General features: G+C 39.6%; 1 protein-coding gene across 4 annotated transcripts in view; it reads right to left on the minus strand.

Moving 5' to 3' along the window:
* Positions 1-1,448: 1,448 nt before the first annotated feature.
* trps1 (trichorhinophalangeal syndrome I) overlaps positions 1,449-23,512 on the minus strand; it is a 262,982-nt gene continuing 240,918 nt past the window's right edge. For all 4 annotated transcript variants that reach the window (XM_061966986.2, XM_061966983.2, XM_061966985.2 and 1 more), the window contains exons 10-11: positions 16,267-16,389; positions 1,449-8,031 (exon numbers count right to left, since the gene is read on the minus strand). In XM_061966986.2, the coding sequence (XP_061822970.1) occupies positions 6,748-8,031; positions 16,267-16,389 (1,407 nt within the window). In that variant the 3' untranslated portion in view covers positions 1,449-6,747. The remainder of the gene's footprint in view (positions 8,032-16,266; positions 16,390-23,512) is intronic.

Below are 23,512 nucleotides of genomic sequence, written 5' to 3' on the forward strand. Positions count from 1 at the left end.
TGGGGGCGGGTATGCTTAGACGGCCCCTTCTTTCTGATTGGCTCTGAGCATTTTTCATATGACCAATCAGTCTCCAGCGTAGCAACGTTGTAGCCATCTTACCTCGGACAGCTAGCCTCAATCATTACATTGATGTCAATGGTACATGCACTAATTAAATTACCATAACTTGCTCGATTTTCGATCAATTTACAAACAGTTTGCCTTGTTACAAATCTTATTACATGTAGATATGACATAGGATGCTGTACCTGTTGAAATTACCTCTTTCGCTTTAAAAAAAAAAGACTTAATTGTGCAACATAGTTGTGTAGGGTCAGTGTTAGTCAGTTCTCTGATTATTTTAAACTGTTTCAGAATACATTATTAAAAGCTATTTTTAACATTTTAAAAACAAAATTCAAAGATGATTTCATTAATTTTATGGCTGAATCAAAAGAAATTCCATAAATTAGAAAACAAATGTTCAAGAAGAAGTGAAAATATAAAATAATGTTATGGTTGGATGTTATTGCTGGTGGACCAGTTCTGGCTGAATGATGTGATTATGGTGTTTGTTGTCTTATTATTTATTTGGGTCACATTTTGTATTACCCTGTATTGTGTTTATGTGGTATGAAATAACCTTCATCAGCGCGCGACATTTTTTTATCCACTTCTTCCTCCGTAAATCTTGATACATATTGACGATGACCCGCCCTGCTATACTTCTGATTGGCTCTGAGCATTTTTCGCCTGACCAATCAGAAAGAAGGGGCCGTCTAAGCATACCCGCCCCCAAAGTGCCAAAAAGAAACATGACAGCGCGAGGAGAGATGCCAGGAGTACACAGAGAGCGCGCAGAAAGGTGTCGCGCGCGCGCAGAAAGGCACCGCGCGCGCGCACGCACAAAAAGTCACCACGCGCGCGCAAAAGGGTGTCGCGCGCGCGCACGAAGTGGAGAATCAGCGCCTTATAACAGTTTTTATGCGCTCAGATTTTTGGCACTAATGTGACGCCATAGTCGACAGCACGGAGCATGACGAGCTAGCAAAGAGACAAATGGTAAATGGGTTATACTTGTATAGCGCTGTTCTACCTTCAAGGTACTCAAAGCGCTTTGACACTATTTCCACATTCACCCATTCACACACACATTCACACACTGATGGCGGGAGCTGCCATGCAAGGCCCTAACCACGAACCATCAGGAGCAAGGGTGAAGTGTCTTGCTCAAGGACACAATGGACGTGACTATGTTGATAGAAGGTGGGGATCGAACCAGGAACCCTCAGGTTGCTAGCACGGCCACTCTCCCAACCGCGCCACGCCGTCCATAACATTTGCAAACATAAAACACATACCTGTGTAGGAGAAATTGGGGTTATTCATACAAAAATATGACACACAATTCCATGAAAAACAAAGAAAAAAACAACAAACAGCCTTCAGTATATTTGTTACTTTTATTAATTATTATCAATATTATTTTTTCAAGTTTAGCTGTGTAACAAATGTTTTCTTGGCGGTCCCAAAATAAAATAAAAAATAAAAATATGTTGTTGAAATAGCATACAGAAAGATAACAGAATGAAAATAAGACACGACAGAAAAATAATCTAAAAAATAAAATAAAATAGACAACAAAATCCCGTTTTCTATTACAATACGACTGAATGAGACAACAATTATAGTAAAAATGGATTAAATGTACATTAGCCCATGCATGTGTGGCACCAACTGGCCTTTTAAGCTCCCTTTTTCTCGCGTACCGTCGGCTGCATGCTCGCTACGTTTGTGTCGTACCTTTGTGATGAAATGGCGTGACAGTGACGTCGCTCCACACAAATCACACTCTTAAGGGCCCTAAATGTAAACGTTATATGAGCCCCGTCAGTACCTAATTCTATTATGTCGGAAACCGCTCCTTTCGCTTCGAGGCTAACTTGATGGGCAAGAAGAGAGTGGGAGGAGTCAAAGCAGACTTTTTTCCTTCCCGCCAACACTTTATTTCTCTGCTACATTTTCAAAACGTAAACATTCCTATTTCCGACACTAGCAGCCTCTCGAGGAGATATGTAGACGGAGAAACAGCAAAAGGAAAGAAGCTACACGTTAGCTTCTTGTTGGTTGGAGAGAAGCTACACATATAAGAGGAATACAATTACGGGTGTTGAACGTGATATTTTTTGCTATATCAAGCGCAACCTTTGGGATCAAGCTTTTATCTATAAACAAAGGGATGGCATTGGACAGGACGGCGGTGGCAAACCCATGGGAAGCATTTACATGACGGCCTGTGTTTTTAGCGTTGATTTGGACAAAAAAAAATGCATATTTATGTTGTCTTGGCGGCTTGTTTACACGGCAACTGTGCTTTTGTGAGTGAAGACGCACAAATAGATACGAAAACTGTCGTGGCGATCATTTGTCAGACTAGATTGTCTAAAGACAACTGGTGTCTCGATCCAATTTTTCCATTTCCGATATTACAACCTTGAGTATTGGCCGAAATCTATCAGATATTGGCACAAATCACACATACTGGTAGACTGAATGGACAATTTACTGTTTATTTTGTTTTCCTACACTTATTTGGCTTATTTACAATTAATTTCAGTTTGTCCTAGGTGTGTTACCAACTTTTTGCCATTAGCTTGAATGTGCTAGTTTGGTATTTTTCTTAACAAAATATTCATATTGTTAGAATTGTGCTTATTACACATCACATGCTCAATTGTAACGCATATCTTAGTTGTAGTTTTCATTACCAAATTTGGAGGTATTTAAATCGCTAATGCTAATTAGCATCATGTATATAGCATTTTCAATGTAAATTAGCATCGAGCTAGCACATGTTTCATTGATGTCGGACTGTCACAAATAATTTAATTTGGATGTCATGTAAGTTCTATTGACATACTTTATTTCTGCATGTTCACTTGTACAAAGTTTTAAAGTAAATACTGTTAAAAAGCTCTGAAATTGAGATTATCTGTCTGCTGAACTAGCAAAAAGGGGACATTAGCGGTAGCAGAAAAGACTTGAGTTCTAATATCGGATGTTTAGGATCTGGGGCCGTATTTATCAAGCATCTTAGAATTACTCCTAAGAAGTCTGCTAAGAGTTGACTTATGAGTAAAGAAATTCTTTGCTGAAAGCTGCACTTAAAAGTTAGTTATCAAGCGTCTTACTCACACTTTCAGCGAAGTGTAGGACTGAATCTTAAGTGTCACACTCAGAGCTGAATTACGACATTACTATGTGCCGTAAACGGAATTTTAGGTGACGTCATTTCTGTGTGCATAGAAATGACCAATCACGGAAAGGAATCCCTTGTCTCAGAATAAAGAAATATCTTATAAATATTTAAGTGGACAATGGGAGTGTATTTTTTGACAATAAACTACAAAATAATACAAAACAAACAAACAATATAGGCAATGAATCAAAAATAAATGTTTCCTTTTCTTTCCAATTCATTTTCCCAGTGGCGAGATATCGAAGCATTGTGATGACCTTTAGTTCTGCTGTGAAAGCTCTGCTGTGTGATGTTGCTGATGAGATGACGCCCCTTATTAAATCTGTGACAAAAATAATACCTGCTCTGTCTAAACGATACCGTTTGATCAGCTGCTCGTCATCAAACAAAGCCAGGACATCCTTCCGCTCCCTGAACGTTCGCCTCAGTGCCATCCCCCGCTGGCAACTCCTAACCACTTAGGACACCTCTGAAGGTCTCTTAAATATCGTGGGGAGTAGGAGTGATTCTTAGACTTAAGAAAGTTGATAAATAGCTTTTATTCTTAAGTTTGAGAGTAGGACTAAATTTCGCAAATACTCAGGACTTAAGTGTAAAATGGCACTCTAAGACGCTTGATAAATACCGCCCCTGATTTCTTGTTTTTATATTTGACTCGGGACGCCCTTGCTATTTCTCATATGAAAAGCATCCATCCATGTTCTACCGCTTATCTACCGCAACATATGAAAAGCAATGCGCTCAAATTAAAAACTATTTGGAAAAGCTTCATTTTTTATTTTTCTTAAAAAAACTTTTTCTGAAAAAAAAAAAAAAAAAAACATATCGGAAGTGTAAAACTGTATACAATTCAAGTTATTTTTTTGTTTTTAAGTCATAACAGCAGTTATTTTTAATTAATAGCTAAAAAGCCACTTGTGGTGTAATAGTACACTGCCTTTAATGGCTAAGGGTGCATCAAGAAGGACATCCGGCATTAAAAACCATACATGCATAAATATGGCTATTGAAATGACAACTAACAAACCAAAGTGTCATTTTTTATTACAAATTTTTTGCGGGAGTGTTATTGAGTAAATTTTTCTACTAAGTTGTCGGGACGACGAGTCTAAGCTAATCAAAAAATCCAGCACATTTCTAGCCGAGTAAACAAAAGCCCTTTTGCGTAAGAGTCATTGGGATTTTGCAAGTGCCGCTATCTTGGAAATGGGTTGTTCATAAATGGCAACTAATGGTTCATCTTTAGTGCATCTTTAGCAGAGGCCCCTATTGAAATTGTTCCATGTAATATTATTCTCCCACTTTGATTGCAAATCCTGAGGCACTTAAGCACGAAAACGCACCGATTTTGCAAGAGCATAATGTCCGACGAAAATGGTTATATTTTAGTGGTTCCTACCACAGAATTTCCCCCCCTTAGCGCCTCCTCGAAAAATTAATTAATTTCACGTATCGACACGATTTGTGACAGGACGCACGTACAATTTTCAAAAACCCATCATTGAAAACAAACAGGAAGTTGGCCTTCTTGGTTCCCGTTGGCCATTTTTATGCCAAAAAAAAAAAAAAAGGGGTCGTACTTTTAACGAACTCATCCTAGGGATTTTGACCAAAATGAAGTTAAAATGATATATAGCAGACTGATGGGCGATTATAAATTGCGAAGGTATTTTGCCTGTGACGTGGTGGCATTGTGCCAATCTTTAATATGATGGCTCGCCACAATACTTTTAATATTTATTACTCAGTTACACAAATGCAGATTTTGATGAGAATGAGTTCATATGGTGATGATGACACCTTAAAGTGCTGGATGGGTCAGTACGCATTCATGTTTGAGCGAGTCGCACGGGGGTCTGAGGGCCCGTTTAACGTTGCTTGCAGCTTTTAGTTGTATTTGTAACTTCTACTCCTGAACCGTTGCGCACAAACAAGTGAAAATGTGCAAAAACATGCACTCCTATTGTGTTGTCTGGGCATACACACCGCATGTTGGCGCTGTAATTAAGCCAAGCGATTGACTTGAAAACAACACACAATGTTGTGCAGACCTTTTCGGGACCAACAAACACGTGTGTAAAATTTCAGCAAGAATGGTTAAAAAACATGCCATCAAGCAAAATGTAGCAACTATTTGTTCATAAGTTACTGATAAATTGTCGAATGAGGACAAAAGTAAGGATGTCTTCCAAAGCATTTTGACCACAACCCACAGGGTGGCGCCATAGATGTCCCTTAGAGTCACGACAGTTGATAATCGCCAATTAAAAATGCACTTTTAACTAAATCGGGGTGTAAATAAGTGTTGATGATTACAATAGTTGACATCGTTATTTGACAAAAACATGTTAAGTAGAAAACAAGTTAGCAGGCACTCGGCGGGACACCTTTTGTGGATAGAAAAATAATCTAAGGCTTTTTCCTTCATTTCTATGATTTTTGTTCACTAGCAACTAAGGCAGCAAGGCAGATATTTTTTTTTCTATGTCAAACAAGTAAAAAAAAACAAAAAACTTTTCAATGTAAACAGTAGAAAAATATCTTTTAAATAACCGCGACGTGACCGACGGATGCCGCCGCACGGTAAACGATGCAGAAGTTAACGTGATGAGAACATGATGATAGCTACGTTAAAAGAATAAAATAAAAATGTAGGCAGGCTGGTGTGCAACACGTGTGACCCCTGAGGACTGAAATAGCAAACCTTCATTATGTTTACATCCATGGAGGGCGGAGGGGGGGTTGGTGGGGGTGGACGGACGCGCCCTTTGACCCTTACACACAATCATACAAACACACACACTATTTTTTTTTTTTTCCTGTACCATTTCTGTAACACACCAAGTCCTGAAAAAAGCCTTGTACAAAAGAGAACATTATATAAGAAAAGTGTATGAAATTGCATGTTTTCGTACTATAACAATAATATTATTGTTTGTGGATACAAATGTTAAGCAGGTTAATAGATTGTTCTATCAGGCAGGCAGCCAGGCACGGCGCTAGTATGATGGCACAGAGGAAGTAGGAATAGAAGAAGAAGAACAAGTCACTTGGTTCCAAACGAGGAACACTTCAATCCAGGGCACCATTTTTTTTTGTGTGTTTGTTTTTTTTACCCAGGATACACTGCTTTGATTCTGCAAGCTTCAGCCAGTTTATACTGGCTCTATTAGGCAGCCAGTTGGAACTGGTTTGAATGGGCAAACCACGTCCACACTGAACCGGGTGTAGTCTTTGTGGTTCTTGCTTGGTTCTGGCTTGCACCACTTTCAATTTGGTTTGGCACAGCGGGGACCAGATTAAATCCGGTTGTACCGAGACAGAGAGAGAAAAGTAGTCCGAGCGATGCCTCCTCTCAAAAAAAGAATTTCAACAAAAAGTGGACCACAGTTATTTTCCCCGACTGTCCCTGCAGCGGTTCAAAGGTCAGCTGTGTTGAGTCTGAGTGCTTCCAGCATTGGGATGTTTTCATGCGCTCGCTAGTTGATCTGATGTCATTAATGTTGTTAATGAGCCTCCACGGCTTCAAGCGCCGCGTCGCCTACGACTTCCGGGGCGACATCCATAGCTTCGCCGGCGTCCCCCGCCGCTTCCTGCTGCTCGCTGACCTCCTCCCTAGCGTCTTCAGCCGAAGTGTCCTTAGCTCGCTCGTCTGCGTTCACCCCGCTTTCCTCGCCATCGACCGCCGCCGCCTCCTGGTCGTCCTGAGGCTTCCTGTCCTTGTGTAAGCCTCGCTGGATGTGCGTGGTGAAGTCGTAGCGGTCGGCGCAGGTGTGCAGGCAGAAGCTGCACTGGTACGGCCCCTGGTCGCCGTGGCAACTCATGTGCAGGGCGTACATGACCTCGTCCAGGAAGTAGATGCCGCAATGAAGGCAGCGGTTGCTGGGATCGTCCTGCGTCGCCGCATCCGCTGTGGCCCTCGACCTCCCCGTCTCCTCCCCATCCTCCTCGCCTTTCCGCGACTTCTCCGCGCACGTGCTCTTTTCCGCGCAGTTTGTGGCGTCGCGTTGCCTTGTGGCGAGATCCAAGGGGGCGTCGCTCTCAAGCGAGGAGGACGTTTGAGGGTGAAGGGGCGGGGCCGGGTAGTGAGCAGGGGCCGGCGGCGGAGGAAGTGGCGAGTAAGGGGAGGCGCAGTAAGGCACCGTGTAGCTCTGTTGATGATGCTGCTGCTGCACTGGCGTCACCATGGCGCCCAGGTAACTATTGGCGAGGCTTCCCGGGCCCATGCCGGAAGTGGCCGCCATCTTGTACTTGGTCCAGAATCGGAGCCAGTCGGATTCAGGGGTCAAGTCTGGGGAGAGTGTGAGAGGAAGGGGCAAGGGGAAGAGAGGGTACTGGTACTTCTCGATGGGGGATCCAGGAGGGGAGTAACTGGAGGGTTTGGATGGTCGCATGTACTTCTCGATTGGACTTCCTCTCTCAGAGCTGCCGCCGCCTTTCCCCTCCATCTTGGTCAGCACGCCGCCCTCGCCGACGCCCCCGTTTCCCTCAGCCAGCAAAGAGGGCGGATGCGAGGGCAGGAGCAGAGGCGGCATCCGTCTGTGGATCTCCAGGGTCTGGTTGGCGAGGAAAGCCTGCGTGGAGCGAGGCGACGGCTGCTGGCTTTTGACCGAAGAGCAGCTTCTGTCGCCCGCCTCGTCGCCGTTGACGCGCTCCTCGCCGGAGACGCGCTGCTGCTTGGGCGCCGGGTTCTCCGGGGGCAGCGTGTCTGGGTTGAGGCGCTTACGGGTCCGCCGTCGGATTATTTGCTCGCCGTTGTTCTGCTTGATGATGTTCAGAGGTCTGGGCGTCTGGAAGACAAAAGAATGACGTCATAGTAACTTATAGCTCCATATTTGTAACGTGTCTACTTCCTACCCTTACCACAAGGGGGAGTGCTAAACCTCTGATATAATTTGACAAGAGGAGCAAAGTTATCAAAACAACAATTCAACTTCACAAAAATATTATTCATGATGATTTTTGGAACTGTTGGAAAGTATTACAATATTTTAATTATTGTAGTAATTATGAACTGCAATTTATGATCAAAAATAGAATAGAAAGTACTTTACTGATCCCTGGGGGAAATTCAGCACCACAGTTCGCTCACAATAGACAGTAATAATAATAAATAATATAATATATATATATAATATATTATATATATATATAATATATAAATAATATAAATATATTCTACATATACTCTACATTTAAGTGCAGTCAAGGAACATGTGCATTATACAGTCTGATGGCTGTCGGTATGAAGGACCTCCTGTGTCGTTCCGTGTTGCATTTTGGGAGTCTGAGCCTTCCACTGAACGTGCTCATTCTCCCCGCAAGGTCCGAGTGTAGTGGGTGGGGGGTGTTGTCCATAATAAAATATGGACACAACTCAACATAAAAATGTTGAGTTGATTAGTTTATAATTATTTTAAATGTGTATAAATATATCAATTCTATAAAGATATTTTTTACTTTTCTAATTCACAAAATAATATAAATGTATAATATTGGTAATCGCTAATAATAATAGCAATAATGAGTAACTACTTTTAATAGTTCATTATAGTAATTAACAAAAAAAGTATTTTATTTTGCAATATTTTGGTGCTAAATAAAAGTATTACAATTTACAGAATTGTTCCTTTTGTCGTAATATTAATAATGAAAATATTATTAATAACAGGGGCAGCACGGTGGCAGAGGGGTTAGTGCGTCTGCCTCACAATACAAAGGTCCTGAGTAGTCCTGGGTTCAATCCCAGGCTCGGGATCTTTCTGTGTGGAGTTTGCATGTTCTCCCCGTGACTGCGTGGGTTCCCTCCGGGTACTCCGGCTTCCTCCCACCTCCAAAGACATGCACCTGGGGATAGGTTGATTGGCAACACTAAATGGTCCCTAGTGTGTGAATGTGAGTGTGAATGTTGTCTGTCTATCTGTGTTGGCCCTGTGATGAGGTGGCGACTTGTCCAGGGTGTACCCTGCCTTCCGCCCGATTGTAGCTGAGATAGGCTCCAGCGCCCCCCGCGACCCCAAAGGGAATAAGCGGTAGAAAATGGATGGATGGATATTAATAACAGAAATAATATCAAAAATAATAATACATTTAATAATAATAATAACAAAGTATAAATAATAATGATAATAATAATGGTAGTAATACAAATAACGATTGTAGTAGTAATAATAATAATAATAATAATAATAATAATAATTGTGATATTCATCATAACAGTAAAAAGTAATAATGATAATAACAATAATAATAATGAAAGTAATAATAAAACAACAATAATAATGGGAGCAGAATAATAGTATTGTAATAATAATGATAATATAATAATAGTAGAGATAATAATAGTAATCTAACTAGAATAATAATCCAATAATAATAATAATAATCATTCAAATAATAACAAACTACACAAAAAAAAATATAAACAACACTTTTGTTGGCACGTTGAGTAATTCGTAAATAAAAAACATATTTACAATGATTTGCAAATCCTGGTTTTGAGTTTTGTAAAACTTTTACTATACAAACAAAATACCTATTCCTCTTAAATGTTGTTAACTGTGTTAGTGAGCATTTCTTCTTTGCCATGATAATCCATCCCACCTCACAGGTGTGGCATATCAAGATGTTGATTAAACAGCATGATTACTGCAGAGGTGTGCCTCAGGCTGCCAACAATAATAGGCCACTTTGAAATGTGCAGTTTTATCAGATAGCACAATGCCACATATGTCGCAGGTTTTGAAGGAGCGTGCAGTTGGCATGCGAACTGCAGGAATGTCCACCAGAGCTGTTGCCCGTGAATTGAATGTTAATTCCTCTACCAGCAGGTGTACCTCCATTATTGTCTCAGACCAGCCACCCGAACAACTGCTGCAACAATCGGTTTGCATAACCAATTTCTGCACAAACTGTGAGAAACCATCTCAGGGAAGCTCATCTGCATGCTCTTTGTCCTCATCGGGGTCTCGACCTGATTGCAGTTCATCGTCGTAACCGACTTGAGTGGGCAAATGCTCACATTCGATGGTGTCTGGCACGTTGGAGAGGTGTTATCTTCACGGATGAATCCCGATTTTTACTGTTCAGGGCAGATGGCAGACAGCGTGTGTGGCGTCGTGTGGCAGAGCGGTTTGCTGATGTCAATGTTGTGAATCGAGTGGCCCATGGTGGGATGGATTATCTTGCCAAAGAACAAGTGCTCCCTCACAGATTTAGACACATTTGTGAACAACATTTAAAAGGCATAGGTCTTTTGTGTATATCGTAAAAGTTCCTGAAAAATGGGAGCAAAAACAAAAGTGTTGTGTTTACATTTTTGTTCAGTACAAAAATAATAGCAGTTCCTAAAAGTACATTTGTTCTATTGCAATTAATGATAATAGATAGCATTTTATATTACGTTTCTAAATATTGTACTGAAAATAGTTATTTATACAAATTGTATCTGGCACGATATTAGAAAATCATGTATTTTCAACAACGTGTTAGGGTTGTTATTCTCTATATGCAGTAAACTGCATGTGTTGATTGAGCAGAAATAGTGGAAAGTGCTTCTCAGAATCCTTTAATAACACAACGTTTTATTCCAAATGCCAAGTGAGCTAACAGAGAGGACAAAAAGGTTTGCAGAGTGAAGACAAACCGCCCGACATCCTCTCATCTCCTTATTTGTCTGGCGCCCTGAACTCCATATTCATAACTCTCCCTTTGCACTTTCACTTTTTTTTTTTTTTTTTTTTACTAGCTGCTATACTCTCTAATAATGTGTGTCGAGCAAATAAAACTTTTATTACGGGATGTAAAATATGGCCCTCGTGACGACTGCCAGGAGTGAAGTGGGAGAACGTGGGCTTGAACGTCGGGCATCGCTCAGGAAGAATCTTGTCATCTTTCTAAAAGCTTCTATAAAGCTACAGTGTGTGTGCGTGTGTGTGTGTGTGTGTGTGTGTGTGTGTGTCAAGCAGTTTATTCAATTGACAACGTGATTCATTAACTAGTTTAGCTTCAAAAGTCAATATGCAAACAAGGGAGGCTGCGACTATTTAAATCAAACAGGTACATTATCGGGGCGTGAAATGAGTCCGAATTCTCCAAGAGCATCTCGGAGGCCATCCACACGCCACAATCCTACACCCGCCCCTTATCTCATCTGTAATTCATGCGCTCTAATTAAGTTTGGGATTTCCACAGTTTTTCCTCAGGCTGGCGGAGACGGTCGAGTTGAATCACACCAGAATATTCCGCTCTCCGAGGAAGCTTCCAAATCAAATATACTTTGCACAATATTACGTTTCCGCGGCAGCAGGAATCGTTATGCTTGTTTTGTATGCTAATTGGTCTGCGTGGTGAAAAGGCGTCTGTGGGCGCGAGATCTCGACGAAGAGGCTGCAGGACGACTTGAACAAGACGGTCCTCTGAAAAAACAGCCTTGGAGAACTGAAACTACAGTTCTGTCTATACTATAAGTGCATAGACAGCACTATAACATACCAACCTGGCAAAAAGTAATACAATATAAAGTTAAAGTAAAGTTAAAGTACCAATGATTGTCTCACACACACTAGGTGTGGTGAGATTACCCTCTGCCTTTGACCCATCACCCTCACCCGCTGGGATGTGAGGGGTGCAGTGAGCAGCAGCGTTAACCACGCCCGGGAATCATTTTTGGAATCATTTGCTCATCAGTATTACTGTATATAAGTTAAAGTTAAAGTACCAATGATTGTCACACACACACTAGGTGTGGCGAAATTATTCTCTGCATTTGACCCATCACCCTTGATCACCCCCTGGGATGTGAGGGGAGCAGTGAGAAGCAGCGGTGGCCACGCCCGGGAATCATTTTTGGTGATTTAACCCCCAATTCCAACCCTTGATACTGAGTGCCAAGCAGGGAGGCAACGGATCCCATTTTTATAGTCTTTGGTATGACTCGGCCGAGGTTTGAACTTAACCTACCGATCTCAGGGCGGACACTCTAACCACTAGGCCACTGAGCAGGTGGCTCAATATAGTATTATTATATATTATCAAAGGGATACTGAAATGCTGAAATGATTAAGTTTTCATAGTAATGACTATTTTAATCCAGCAGATGGTGGACGACAATTGTGAAACATCAACACAGTATCAGTGCAGTGTTGATACAGCTAGTGAGTGTGCCACACACTCACTGAGGCATCATTTGCTCATCAGTATTACTGTATATACAGTACAGTAGAACCTCGATTTACGAACCCGTCTATTTGCAAACTTTTCGATTTAAGAAACCTTTAGGTCGTCCTAAACATGTTTCTGTGTGCAAACCATGTGTTCACGCTTCATTCATTTTGTGTTCCGCTGGCAGCCCTTTTCTGCTTGCTCGTATTGAAGAGATTGAGGAAGCCGGCTTCGTACCAGAGCAGGTTTTTTAATTGTGAAGAAAACGGACTTTTCTGGAAAAATATGCCATAGCGGACTTGTTTCACAGCCTTTCACAACAGCACACACACACTTCCTCCCTTCTTTCCCTCTGTTTGCTCGTTTCTGTCCTCTCGTGAGGAGCAGCTTACGAGAAGACCTTTGCCGATAATATACTCTGTTGATTTTACTTTTTAATATGTTGATTATTGATGCAATATGGTTGTTGGCGTTAAGGATTTTTGTGATTTCTGATTGTTCGTGGAGGCACAAAAGGGACTTAAAGTTAAAAGTTAAAGTACCAATGATTGTCACACACACACTAGGTGTGGCAAAATTATTCTCTGCATTTGACCCATCACCCTTGATCACCCCCTGGGAGGTGAGGGGAGCAGTGGGCAGCAGCGGTGACCGCGCCCGGGAATCATTTTTGGTGATTTAACCCCCAATTCCAACCCTTGATGCTGAGTGCCAAGCAGGGAGGTAATGGGTCCCATTTATATAGTCTTTGGTATGACTCGGCCTGGGTTTGAACTCACAACCTACCGATCTCAGGGCGGACACTCTAACCCCTAGGCCACTGAGTAGGCCACTTATGTGTGTGTGTGAGCGCGTGTTGGCAGAGCAGCACGTACAGGACTGATCCACTTGTTGCTGTTTTAGCTTGTTAATAAAGAGACAGTTAATTAACCACCTTATTGTTATTTTTGTATAACACTTTATATTGTGTTCAAAGTAGGGTTGTACGGTATACCGGTACTAGTAATGTATAACGGTACTAATGAATAGAAAATGGTACTATACACTATTTGAAAAGTACCGGTTCCCAATTTTGAACATTTTATTTTTTTTGTTAACGGGCATGACGGCGTTGCTGGGTTTACGAGCAGGGGAGCATGTTCGGCAGCGCACAATCACAGAGTACTTAACAAGCAGACACAGTGTGTAGACAGAAAAGGGAGAATGGACGCATTTTGGCCTAAAAACTAAAGATAAAGGTGAAGTTATAAAACTGAAACGCCCTCAGGAAGAGGTGCTTTAAGACATGGCTAGCAGCTAACATCCATCCAGAGTGTTTTAGCAACTTCTAAATCACTAATCCTCATCTCCATGGCGACAAATAAAGTGAGTTTCTTACGAGCAGCATCCCTGCAGGACGAGGAATAGCTAAACATGCTTCACTACACACCGTAGGAGGATACAAGAGCTCACCGGCGTCACCACTAACAAAAGCTAGTGCCTCTGAATTTAAACAAATGCCATGGGTGGATCTACACCTGATATCCACTGTAATGATACCAAGTACAATAGCGTATCTAGTCGATACTACTATGATTACATGAGTATTTTTTTATCGTCACAAAATCTTTTTTCCTTTTTTTTAAACATTCATATTATGTTTATAAACTCAGGAAATATGTCCCTGGACACATGAGGACTTTGAATATGACCAATGTATGATCCTGTAACTACTTGGTATCGGATCGATACCCAAATTTGTGGTATCATCCAAAACTAATGTAAAGCATCCAAACGACAGAAGAATTAGTGATTATTACATTTTAACAGAAGTGTAGATAGAATATGTTGAAACGGAAAATAAGCAGATATTAACATTAAATGAACAAGTAGATCAATAATCAATTTTTACAGCTTGTCCTTTATAATGTTGACAAAATAATAGAATGAGAAATGACACAATATGTTACTGCATACATCAGCAGACTAATTAGGAGCCTTTGTTTGTTTACTTACTACTAAAAGACAAGTTGTCTTGTATGTTCACTATTTTATTTAAGGCCAAAATTGTTCTTCGATTGCAATAAAAAACATGTTTAATGTACCGTAAGATTTTTTGTTAAAATAGAGCCAATAATGCCATTTTTTGTGGTCCCCTTTATTTAGAAAAGTATCGAAAAGTATCAAAATACAGTTTTTGTACCGGTACCAAAATATTGGTATCGGGACAACCCGAGTTCAAAGTTTGCAATCCCTTAGTAAAATAGGGATGTTTGTCGAGGGTGGAACCCATTATTCATGTTTACATTGTTTCTTATGGAGACATTTATTTCACTATATGAACTTTTCAATTTTTGATCCCTGCTCAAGTTCGTAAATCGAGGTTCCACTGTATCATATACAGTCATGACTGTATGTGTTTGTGTAAGCGAGCTCCTCTACTCCTGCGGATTCATGACTTGTTCTATGTTCTGTATTTACGCATGGTCGGGGGTGGGACGGGGGTGTGGTTAAGAGGGGAGGAGTATATTGACAGCTAGAATTCACCAAGTATTTCATACATGCGGTATATATATATATATATATATATATATATATATATATATATATATATATATATACTGTATATATATCCTGAAAATATGCAAACAAAACTGTGTTTAGATAATTGATACTTCAAACTTGCATAAATAAATCTTAAGGAATATAACATAACTTGGCTTCTGAGAGCTTCAAAATGTAATGAATAAAATGCTAAAGTTGTTGATAAACAAGCAATTATTTTAATAATTAAATATGGTCATTTTAAATGAATTATTATGATAATTTAAAATTAATTATTTCAAATATTTTTATTTTAATGTATAATTCTATGGCTGGATGTAATAAGGAGTCAGAAAAAATACAAATAAAAATACAATTAATTTTGATGTTTTTAGCAAAATATAGTAAAAATGTATTTAGTTGTTTTTTTTAAAATTAATAAATATATTTATTTTTAGGTAAGATAAACATAATACAATTTATCTCTAGTCTGGATGATTTAATTCTTGTCACCCTGTTGTCCTCCCGTCGTGAAAAAAGGCTGTCCTCACTCAGGTCCGCATGGAGCTGGAGGGGGTGTGGCCTCCAGCTCCGGCTGAAAATCGGAAGATTTTCGGGAGAATATTTGTCCCGGGAGGTTTTCGGGAGAGGCGCTGAATTTTGGGAGTCTCCCGGAAAATTCGGTAGGGTTGGCAAGTATGCTTATTCAGCCTGTTGTTCACTATTCTTTATTTATTTTAAATTGCCTTTCAAATGTCTATTCTTGGTGTTGGGTTTTATCAAAAAAAAATCCCCCAAAAATGCGACTTATACTCCAGTGCGACTTATATATGTTGTTTCCCTTCTTTATCATGCATTTTCGGCCGGTGCGACTTATACTCCGGAGTGACTTATAGTCCGGAAAATACGGTAGTAACTAATTGTCTAATGTTGATAAAACTTTGAGGATATCCTTATTACATGTGTGCTAGCATGTCGAACAAAGCATTTTTACTACAATCCATAGGGGGCGCCATTGAGTATATTCACTTTGATCTTTTACTTTGATACTGTCAATCAATTGAGCCACATGTGTCTATTCTACCACTCTGGTTTATCTTAAGAAGATAACCACTCTGCCGCCTGTTGATTGGTCGAGAAAGAATGGTGAGAAATGTGCAAAAAAACGCCTCTCCACCAAGTATCGGATGTACCCCATTCTTGCTATGTTGTAGATCATTTTGTTGGCTCTATCAGTGGGTTACAGGTGTCGTGCAAAGGTGGCGTCATGATATCTATGAGTGCTAAAAGCCCCATCGCTGCGAGCACTGCTGGATGGTAACAATGTGGACGGCACTTACCGAGTGCAGCTTCTGGTACAACCCGCAGGCGTTGCAGACGTAGCCCCCGTTGGCGTTCTTCCTCCACAGCGACGTCTTGGTGGTCAGACAGTTGGCACAAAAGACCCCGCTGCCTCGACGCCTCTGGAGGGACAACAACAACATGCGGGAGTGTAAATAGGGTCAAAATGATGACAATCAAAAGACACTCAATAACCCTTTTGAAATTCTGGGGACATTTTGTGCCATTCATTGCATTTGTTCACGCTATTTTGGCTTTGTTCAGTGAATATAGGTGAAATTATTTCCAGAACATTTATTTTGATATTATAGAATTATCATATATGTTGTTTTTTTTAACCCTCTGGGAACATTGGATTGTAACTATCTTCAAAGCCAAACAGAACATAAAAGTCCTCAAGTTTTTGAAGGGTGTAAAAACATTTTATTAAATACATTCATACATCTAAATTGAATAAATGTATTAATTCAAATAAAAACATTCTTGTTTTTACTCAAATAAAAAAAAAAAAATCTTAACATTTTTTTTCATTTTATTTTGACCCTTTTAAAGGCCTTTTGATAAGAAAATGTCAGTTTTTTTTAATAGTATAAATTTCCATAACGAGTTAGTTTACTAATTTAAACCTGTGACATTATCGCAGAAGATTTTAAAAAGGGTCAGGAAAAAAATGGTAAAAACGCATTGTTTAAGATTTAATTTTTTTTAAATATTTGAATATATATACATACCATTATACATTTATATACATGCATATATACATGTATATACATATATACATACATATGTGTATATATGTACGTATACATATATACATTTGTGTATATATGTATGTATACAGACAGTACAGGCCAAACGTTTGGACACACCTTCTCATTCGATGGGTTTTCTTTAATTTTCATGACTTGTCACTGAAGGCATCACAACTATGAATGAACACATGTGGAGTTATGTACTTAACAAAAAAAGGTGAAATAACTGAATACATGTTTTATATTCACAGGTGTCATAGTTTTGATGGTTTCAGTGACAATCTACAATGTAAATAGTCATGAAAATAAAGAAAACACATTGAAATGAGAAGGTGTGTCCAAACCTTTGGCCTGTACTGCATATACATACTGTATTTCATATATATATACATACTGTATTTTATATATATATATATATATATATATATATATATATATATATACATACATACATATGTATATATATATATATATATATATACACATACATACATATATAAACATACATATATATACATACATACATACATATACATACATATATAAACATACATACATACATATATAAACATACACACATATATATATACATACATACATATATATACATACATATATAAACATACATATATAAACATACATACATATATAAACATACATACATACATAAATACATATATAAACATACATACATATACATATATATATACATATATATATATATATATATATATACACACGTATATATACATACATACATATATATATATACACACATATATATACACACACACATGTATATATATATATATATATATATATATATGTATATGTATGTATTTATATATATATATATATATATATATATATATATATATATACTGCGATGAGGTGGCGACTTGTCCAGGGTGTACCCCGCCTTCCGCCCGATTGTAGCTGAGATAGGCTCCAGCGCCCCCCGCGACCCCAAAGGGAATAAGCGGTAGAAAATGGATGGATGGATGGATATATATATATATATATATATATATATATAAAATGTTGTTATGGCCTTTGACATTTTAAAATTTAACATGATAAATCCCTCTTCGGAAAAATCTTGTATAATGGAATTAAGTACAGCAAAAATGTACAGATAGGACAAAAAGTCAGCCTTTGTCCCCTGAGAGTTGAATGAGCCCAAAATGGTATAGCCACACACAAAGTAACACATGTGATCATAGTGACCAACAATATTAAAAACATTACCATGTTTACTTCAAATAAAGATATAAAGTAAATTTTTTTGAAAGTATTTTTTTTTTCACTGAATGGTGCCACTTTTTCCTTATTCGAAGCATGCAACAAAATATCTTCCTGACATGAAAGACGTCCTTGGGAACAAAGAAATAACTGAGTGAGCATATCAAAATGACCTGTTCGCGGATAAAGTTCAGAAAGTTTTAGTGGAGTTGCGGAGACTTGTATTTGTGTACTAATGCTGATAATGAATCATTAATTTGAGTTCATGTTAATACTAAATCATTGCAGTGTATAGGAAACTAAGGATGAGGGGTTGAGGCGAAAGGCCAATTGCCGTGGCAACGTGCTCCATCACAGTAATGAGCCAATCACAGCCTTTCTCCATCCCATTAAGTCTGTGGTCCCGCAGGTCGCCACCTTCGCGATGTGCCACTTTAGGACAAAGGCATCCCTCTTCGAACAGATTCTCTTCAATTTCATGTTTTATCTTCTTTTATTTGGATTTATGAAAAGACCGTAACAACACAATCTAGCAGCACACCTTCTCACTTTGGATGGAGTCCCATAAAATCCCCAATCGACCGTTTTTGTGTCAGCCATCTTTGGCATTCTCTTGTTGTTTCCTCTCACAGCCTGTTCCACCCTCCTCCTCCTCCTCCTCCTCCTCCTCCTTCTCCTCCATGGTGGACCGTCCGCCGGGACCTTCTCCTTTCAATGCTGCCATCTTCTTGTTCCATGTTCCTGACACAGACCGGCTTACTTTTTTGGGGCTCGGAGCAGCCGGTGAGAGCGCTCGAAAAACATTTCAGCTTTTCAACAAAAAGCAGTGTTTTGGACTCTCAGATGGAGCCACAACAGAACTTCCAACAGGCATCTGTTTTTGGTTCGGCTGCTGCCAGCTTACAGCAGATGGGCCCAGTGGGCACGGCACTGCTACGATTTTCTTCTTCTTCTTCTTCCTCTCGTTCTCTTGCCAATTTGTTATTAGAGCAGAAGTTTATAGCGTGCAGACTGACACTCAGATATGACTTATAACTACATATTTCTGATCTAATGCTGATGCACCAGGAAGATAAAAGCAATGGAAGTGAAAATGAAAGAAAGGTTGCTGAGAAAAGTTATTTCCAAAGAGCGACGGTGAGGTCAGAGGTCACTAATTTTGGACCTTTTATACATACAATTGTCTAAAACAGGCTTCGTACACCTTTTCCATTGCCAATTTCAAGCACTTTTTCAGAATTTTCAGGACTTGTTATGCACATATCTAGGGCTGCAGGTATCGATTATTTTAGTAATCGAGTAATCTATACATTCATTTGTTTGATCAATCGAGTAATACAAACCCCATTTCCATATGAGTTGGGAAATTGTGTTAGATGTAAATATAAACGGAATACAATGATTTGCAAATCCTTTTCAACCCATGTTCAGTTGAATGCACTACAAAGACAAAATATTTAATGTTCAAACTCATAAACTTTTTTTTTTTTGCAAATAATAATTAACTTAGAATTTCATGGCTGCAACACGTGCCAAAGTAGTTGGGAAAGGGCATGTTCACCACTGTGTTACATGGCCTTTCCTTTAACAACACTCAGTAAATGTTTTGGAACTGAGGAGACACATTTTTTAAGCTTCTCAGGTGGGATTCTTTTCCATTCTTGCTTGATGTACAGCTTAAGTTGTTCAACAGTCCGGGGGTCTCCGTTGTGGTATTTTAGGCTTCATAATGTGCCACACATTTTCCCAATGGGAGACACGTCTGGACTACAGGCAGGCCAGTCTAGTACCCGCACTCTTTTACTATGAAGCCACGTTGATGTAACACGTGGCTTGGCATCGTCTTGCTGAAATAAGCAGGGGCGTCCATGATAACGTTGCTTGGATGGCAACATATGTTGCTCCAAAACCTGTATGTACCTTTCAGCATTAATGGCACCTTCACAGATGTGTAAGTTACCCATGTATTGAGCACTAATACACCCCCATACCATCACAGATGCTGGCTTTTGAACTTTGCGCCTATAACAATCCGGATGGTTCTTTTCCTCTTTGGTCCGGAGGACACGACGTCCACAGTTTCCAAAAACAATTTGAAATGTGGACTCGTCACACCACAGAACACTTCTCCACTTTGTATCAGTCCATCTTAGATGAGCTCAGGCCCAGCGAAGCCGACGGCGTTTCTGGGTGTTGTTGATAAACGGTTTCCGCTTTGCATAGGAGAGTTTTAACTTGCACTTACAGATGTAGCGACCAACTGTAGTTACTGACAATGGGTTTCTGAAGTGTTCCTGAGCCCATGTGGTGATATCCTTTACACACTGATGTCGCTTGTTGATGCAGTACAGCCTGAGGGATCAAAGGTCACGGGCTTAGCTGCTTGCGTGCAGTGATTTCTCTAGATTCTCGGAACCCTTTGATGATATTACGGACCGTAGATGGTGAAATCCCTAAATTCCTTGCAATAGCTGGTTGAGAAAGGTTTTTATTAAACTGTTCAACAATTTGCTCATGCATTTGTTGACAAAGTGGTGACCCTCGCCCCATCCTTGTTTGTGAATGACTGAGCATTTCATGGAATCTACTTTTATACCCAATCATGGCACCCACCTGTTCCCAATTTGCCTGTTCACCTGTGGGATGTTCCAAAAAAGTGTTTGATGAGCATTCCTCAACTTTATCAGTATTTATTGCCACCTTTCCCAACTTCTTTGTCACGTGTTGCTGACAATTCTAAAGTTAATGATTATTTGCAACAAAAAAAAAGTTTATCAGTTTGAACATCAAATATGTTGTCTTTGTTTGCATAATCTTTAGGGATGTGAATCTTACAACAACTCATGATTCAATCAATCAATCAATCAATCAATGTTTATTTATATAGCCCTAAATCACAAGTGTCTTAAAGGGCTGCACAAGCCACAACGACATCCTCGGTACAAAGCCCACATATTCGATTCCAATTTGTAGGGTGACATTTCAATTCAGAATCAATTCAACACGGTTCTCTATTCAAACCGCTTCTCACAATATAATATTTAAAACTACGATAAAACCTTAAAAGTGCAGCCAGTAAGTTCAGCCAGTAAGCGCAGCGATGACCTATTTTTTTTTTGATTGATTAAAAACCCCCAAAACGTTTCATTGAAAGTATGAATCAATTTAGAATTAGATTAAATAATCAGTATTAATGTATGAATCTCTTTTTCAGAACCCATAGTAACCGTAGTGTTTCCTGAGCGTGGTGGCCTGCTAAGGGAATATAAAAGCAGTAATACCATAAAAACAAGGTTTTTGTTTTTGTTTTGCATGAAAACAAATACAGTAATATATTGTATGAATGAATTTACTGTATAGCCTATTGTTTGGACACTATTGAGTAGTAATTAGAGATGTCCGATAATGGCTTTTGCCGATATCCGATATTCCGATATTATCCAACTCTTGATTACCGATACCGATATCAGCCGATACCGATATATACAGTTGTGGAATTAACACATTATTATGCCTAATTTTGTTGTGATGCCCTGCTGGATGCATTAAACAATGTAACAAGGTTTTCCAAAATAAGAGAACAACTTCAACTCAAGTTATGGGAAAAAATGCCAACATGGCACTGCCATATTTAATATTTAATTCACAAAGTGCATTATTTTTTTTAACATGCCTCAAAACAGCAGCTTGGAATTTGGGACATGCTCTCCCTGAGAGAGCATGAGGAGGTTGAGGTGGGCGGGGCAAGGGGGGGCATGGTTGAGGTGGGGGGGGGGGGGGGGTAGGGGGTAGCGGGGGGGTGTATATGTAGCGTCTTGGAAGAGTTAGTGCTGCAAGGGGTTCTGGGTATTTGTTCTGTTGTGTTTATGTTGTGTTACGGTGCGGATGTTCTCCCGAAATGTGTTTGTCATTCTTGTTTGGTGTGGGTCCACATTGTGGTGCATACTTGTAACAGTGTTAAAGTTGTTTTATACAACCCTCAGTGTGACCTGTATGGCTGTTGACCAAGTATGCGTTGCATTCACTTGTGAGTGTGTGAAAAGCCGTAGATAGTATGTGACTTGTCCGGCACTAAATGTGTTTGTCATTCTTGTTTGGTGTGGGTTGGACAGTGTGGCACATATTTGTAACAGTGTTAAAGTTGTTTATACGGCCACCCTCAGTGTGACCTGTATGGCTATTGACCAAGTATGCTTTGCATTCACTTGTGAGTGTGTGAAAAGCCGTAGATATTATGTGACTTGTCCGGCACACAAAGGCAGTGCCTTCAAGGTTTATTGGCGCTCTGTACTTCTCCCTATGTCCGTGGACACAGCGGCGTTTTAAAAAGTCATACATTTTACTTTTTGAAACCGATACAAATAATTTTGAAACCGATACCGATAATTTCCGATATTACATTTTAAAGCATTTATCGGCCGATAATAACGGTAGCCCGATATTATTAATATTATTATTATTATTACTGTAGTTTCTAAAAGTAAGTATTTTGATGGATGGTGGCCATGTTTTTCAAACCTATCTGGTTTATATTTTACACATATGTGCCTGTCAGTCAGCTAAATGTGGTAATTTAGAGAAATCTCAAGTCAGTCCCACTTACGGAGCGGAAAAACAGTGTCACAATGTGGTGTATTTGTCTGAAAAAGAACAGTTCATGCAACCCAGTAACGGTGCATGTTTTGATACATTTTCACCCACTTCTGTGCAGGGGTTCAGGAGTAGAAATGGTGTGATGTCAACATAGTAACAATCTTTGTTAGGCACTGGCAACTTTCTTACTGCATATCTAAAAAGTCAAACAACACACTGACCACCAACTAAATGCAAGGGTTGAAATATTTGAAAAAGAGAAAGAGGATCAAGCTAAGAAGTGTTTATTTACACTGGAGAGAGCCAGCGGGTATGATTAAAACATCCTGCTTCAAACATGCTGTATGGAACAAACACCGCACGGCTAATATTGGATTCTTTATGGTACTTGTGTTTCTCTCCGACACGCCAACAATGTGTGTGTGTGTGTGTGTGCGTGTGTGTCTTTGGAGGGAGCATGCACACCATACGGTCCCCACATGTAGCGAGACAGAGCCAGGTGATTGATTGATGTACACTTCCTCTCCCAGCTCAAGTGCTGTGTTAGCCTGCAAGCTCAACAATATGTCTGTCGTCACTATTTAGCATCTCCAAATTACTCGCATATGTTCCCCGGAATTGGAGGATGAACACGCACACACACACACACACTAGGAGC

The sequence above is a fragment of the Nerophis lumbriciformis genome, linkage group LG11 (assembly GCF_033978685.3).
Source record: "Nerophis lumbriciformis linkage group LG11, RoL_Nlum_v2.1, whole genome shotgun sequence".
Lineage (NCBI taxonomy): Eukaryota > Metazoa > Chordata > Actinopteri > Syngnathiformes > Syngnathidae > Nerophis > Nerophis lumbriciformis.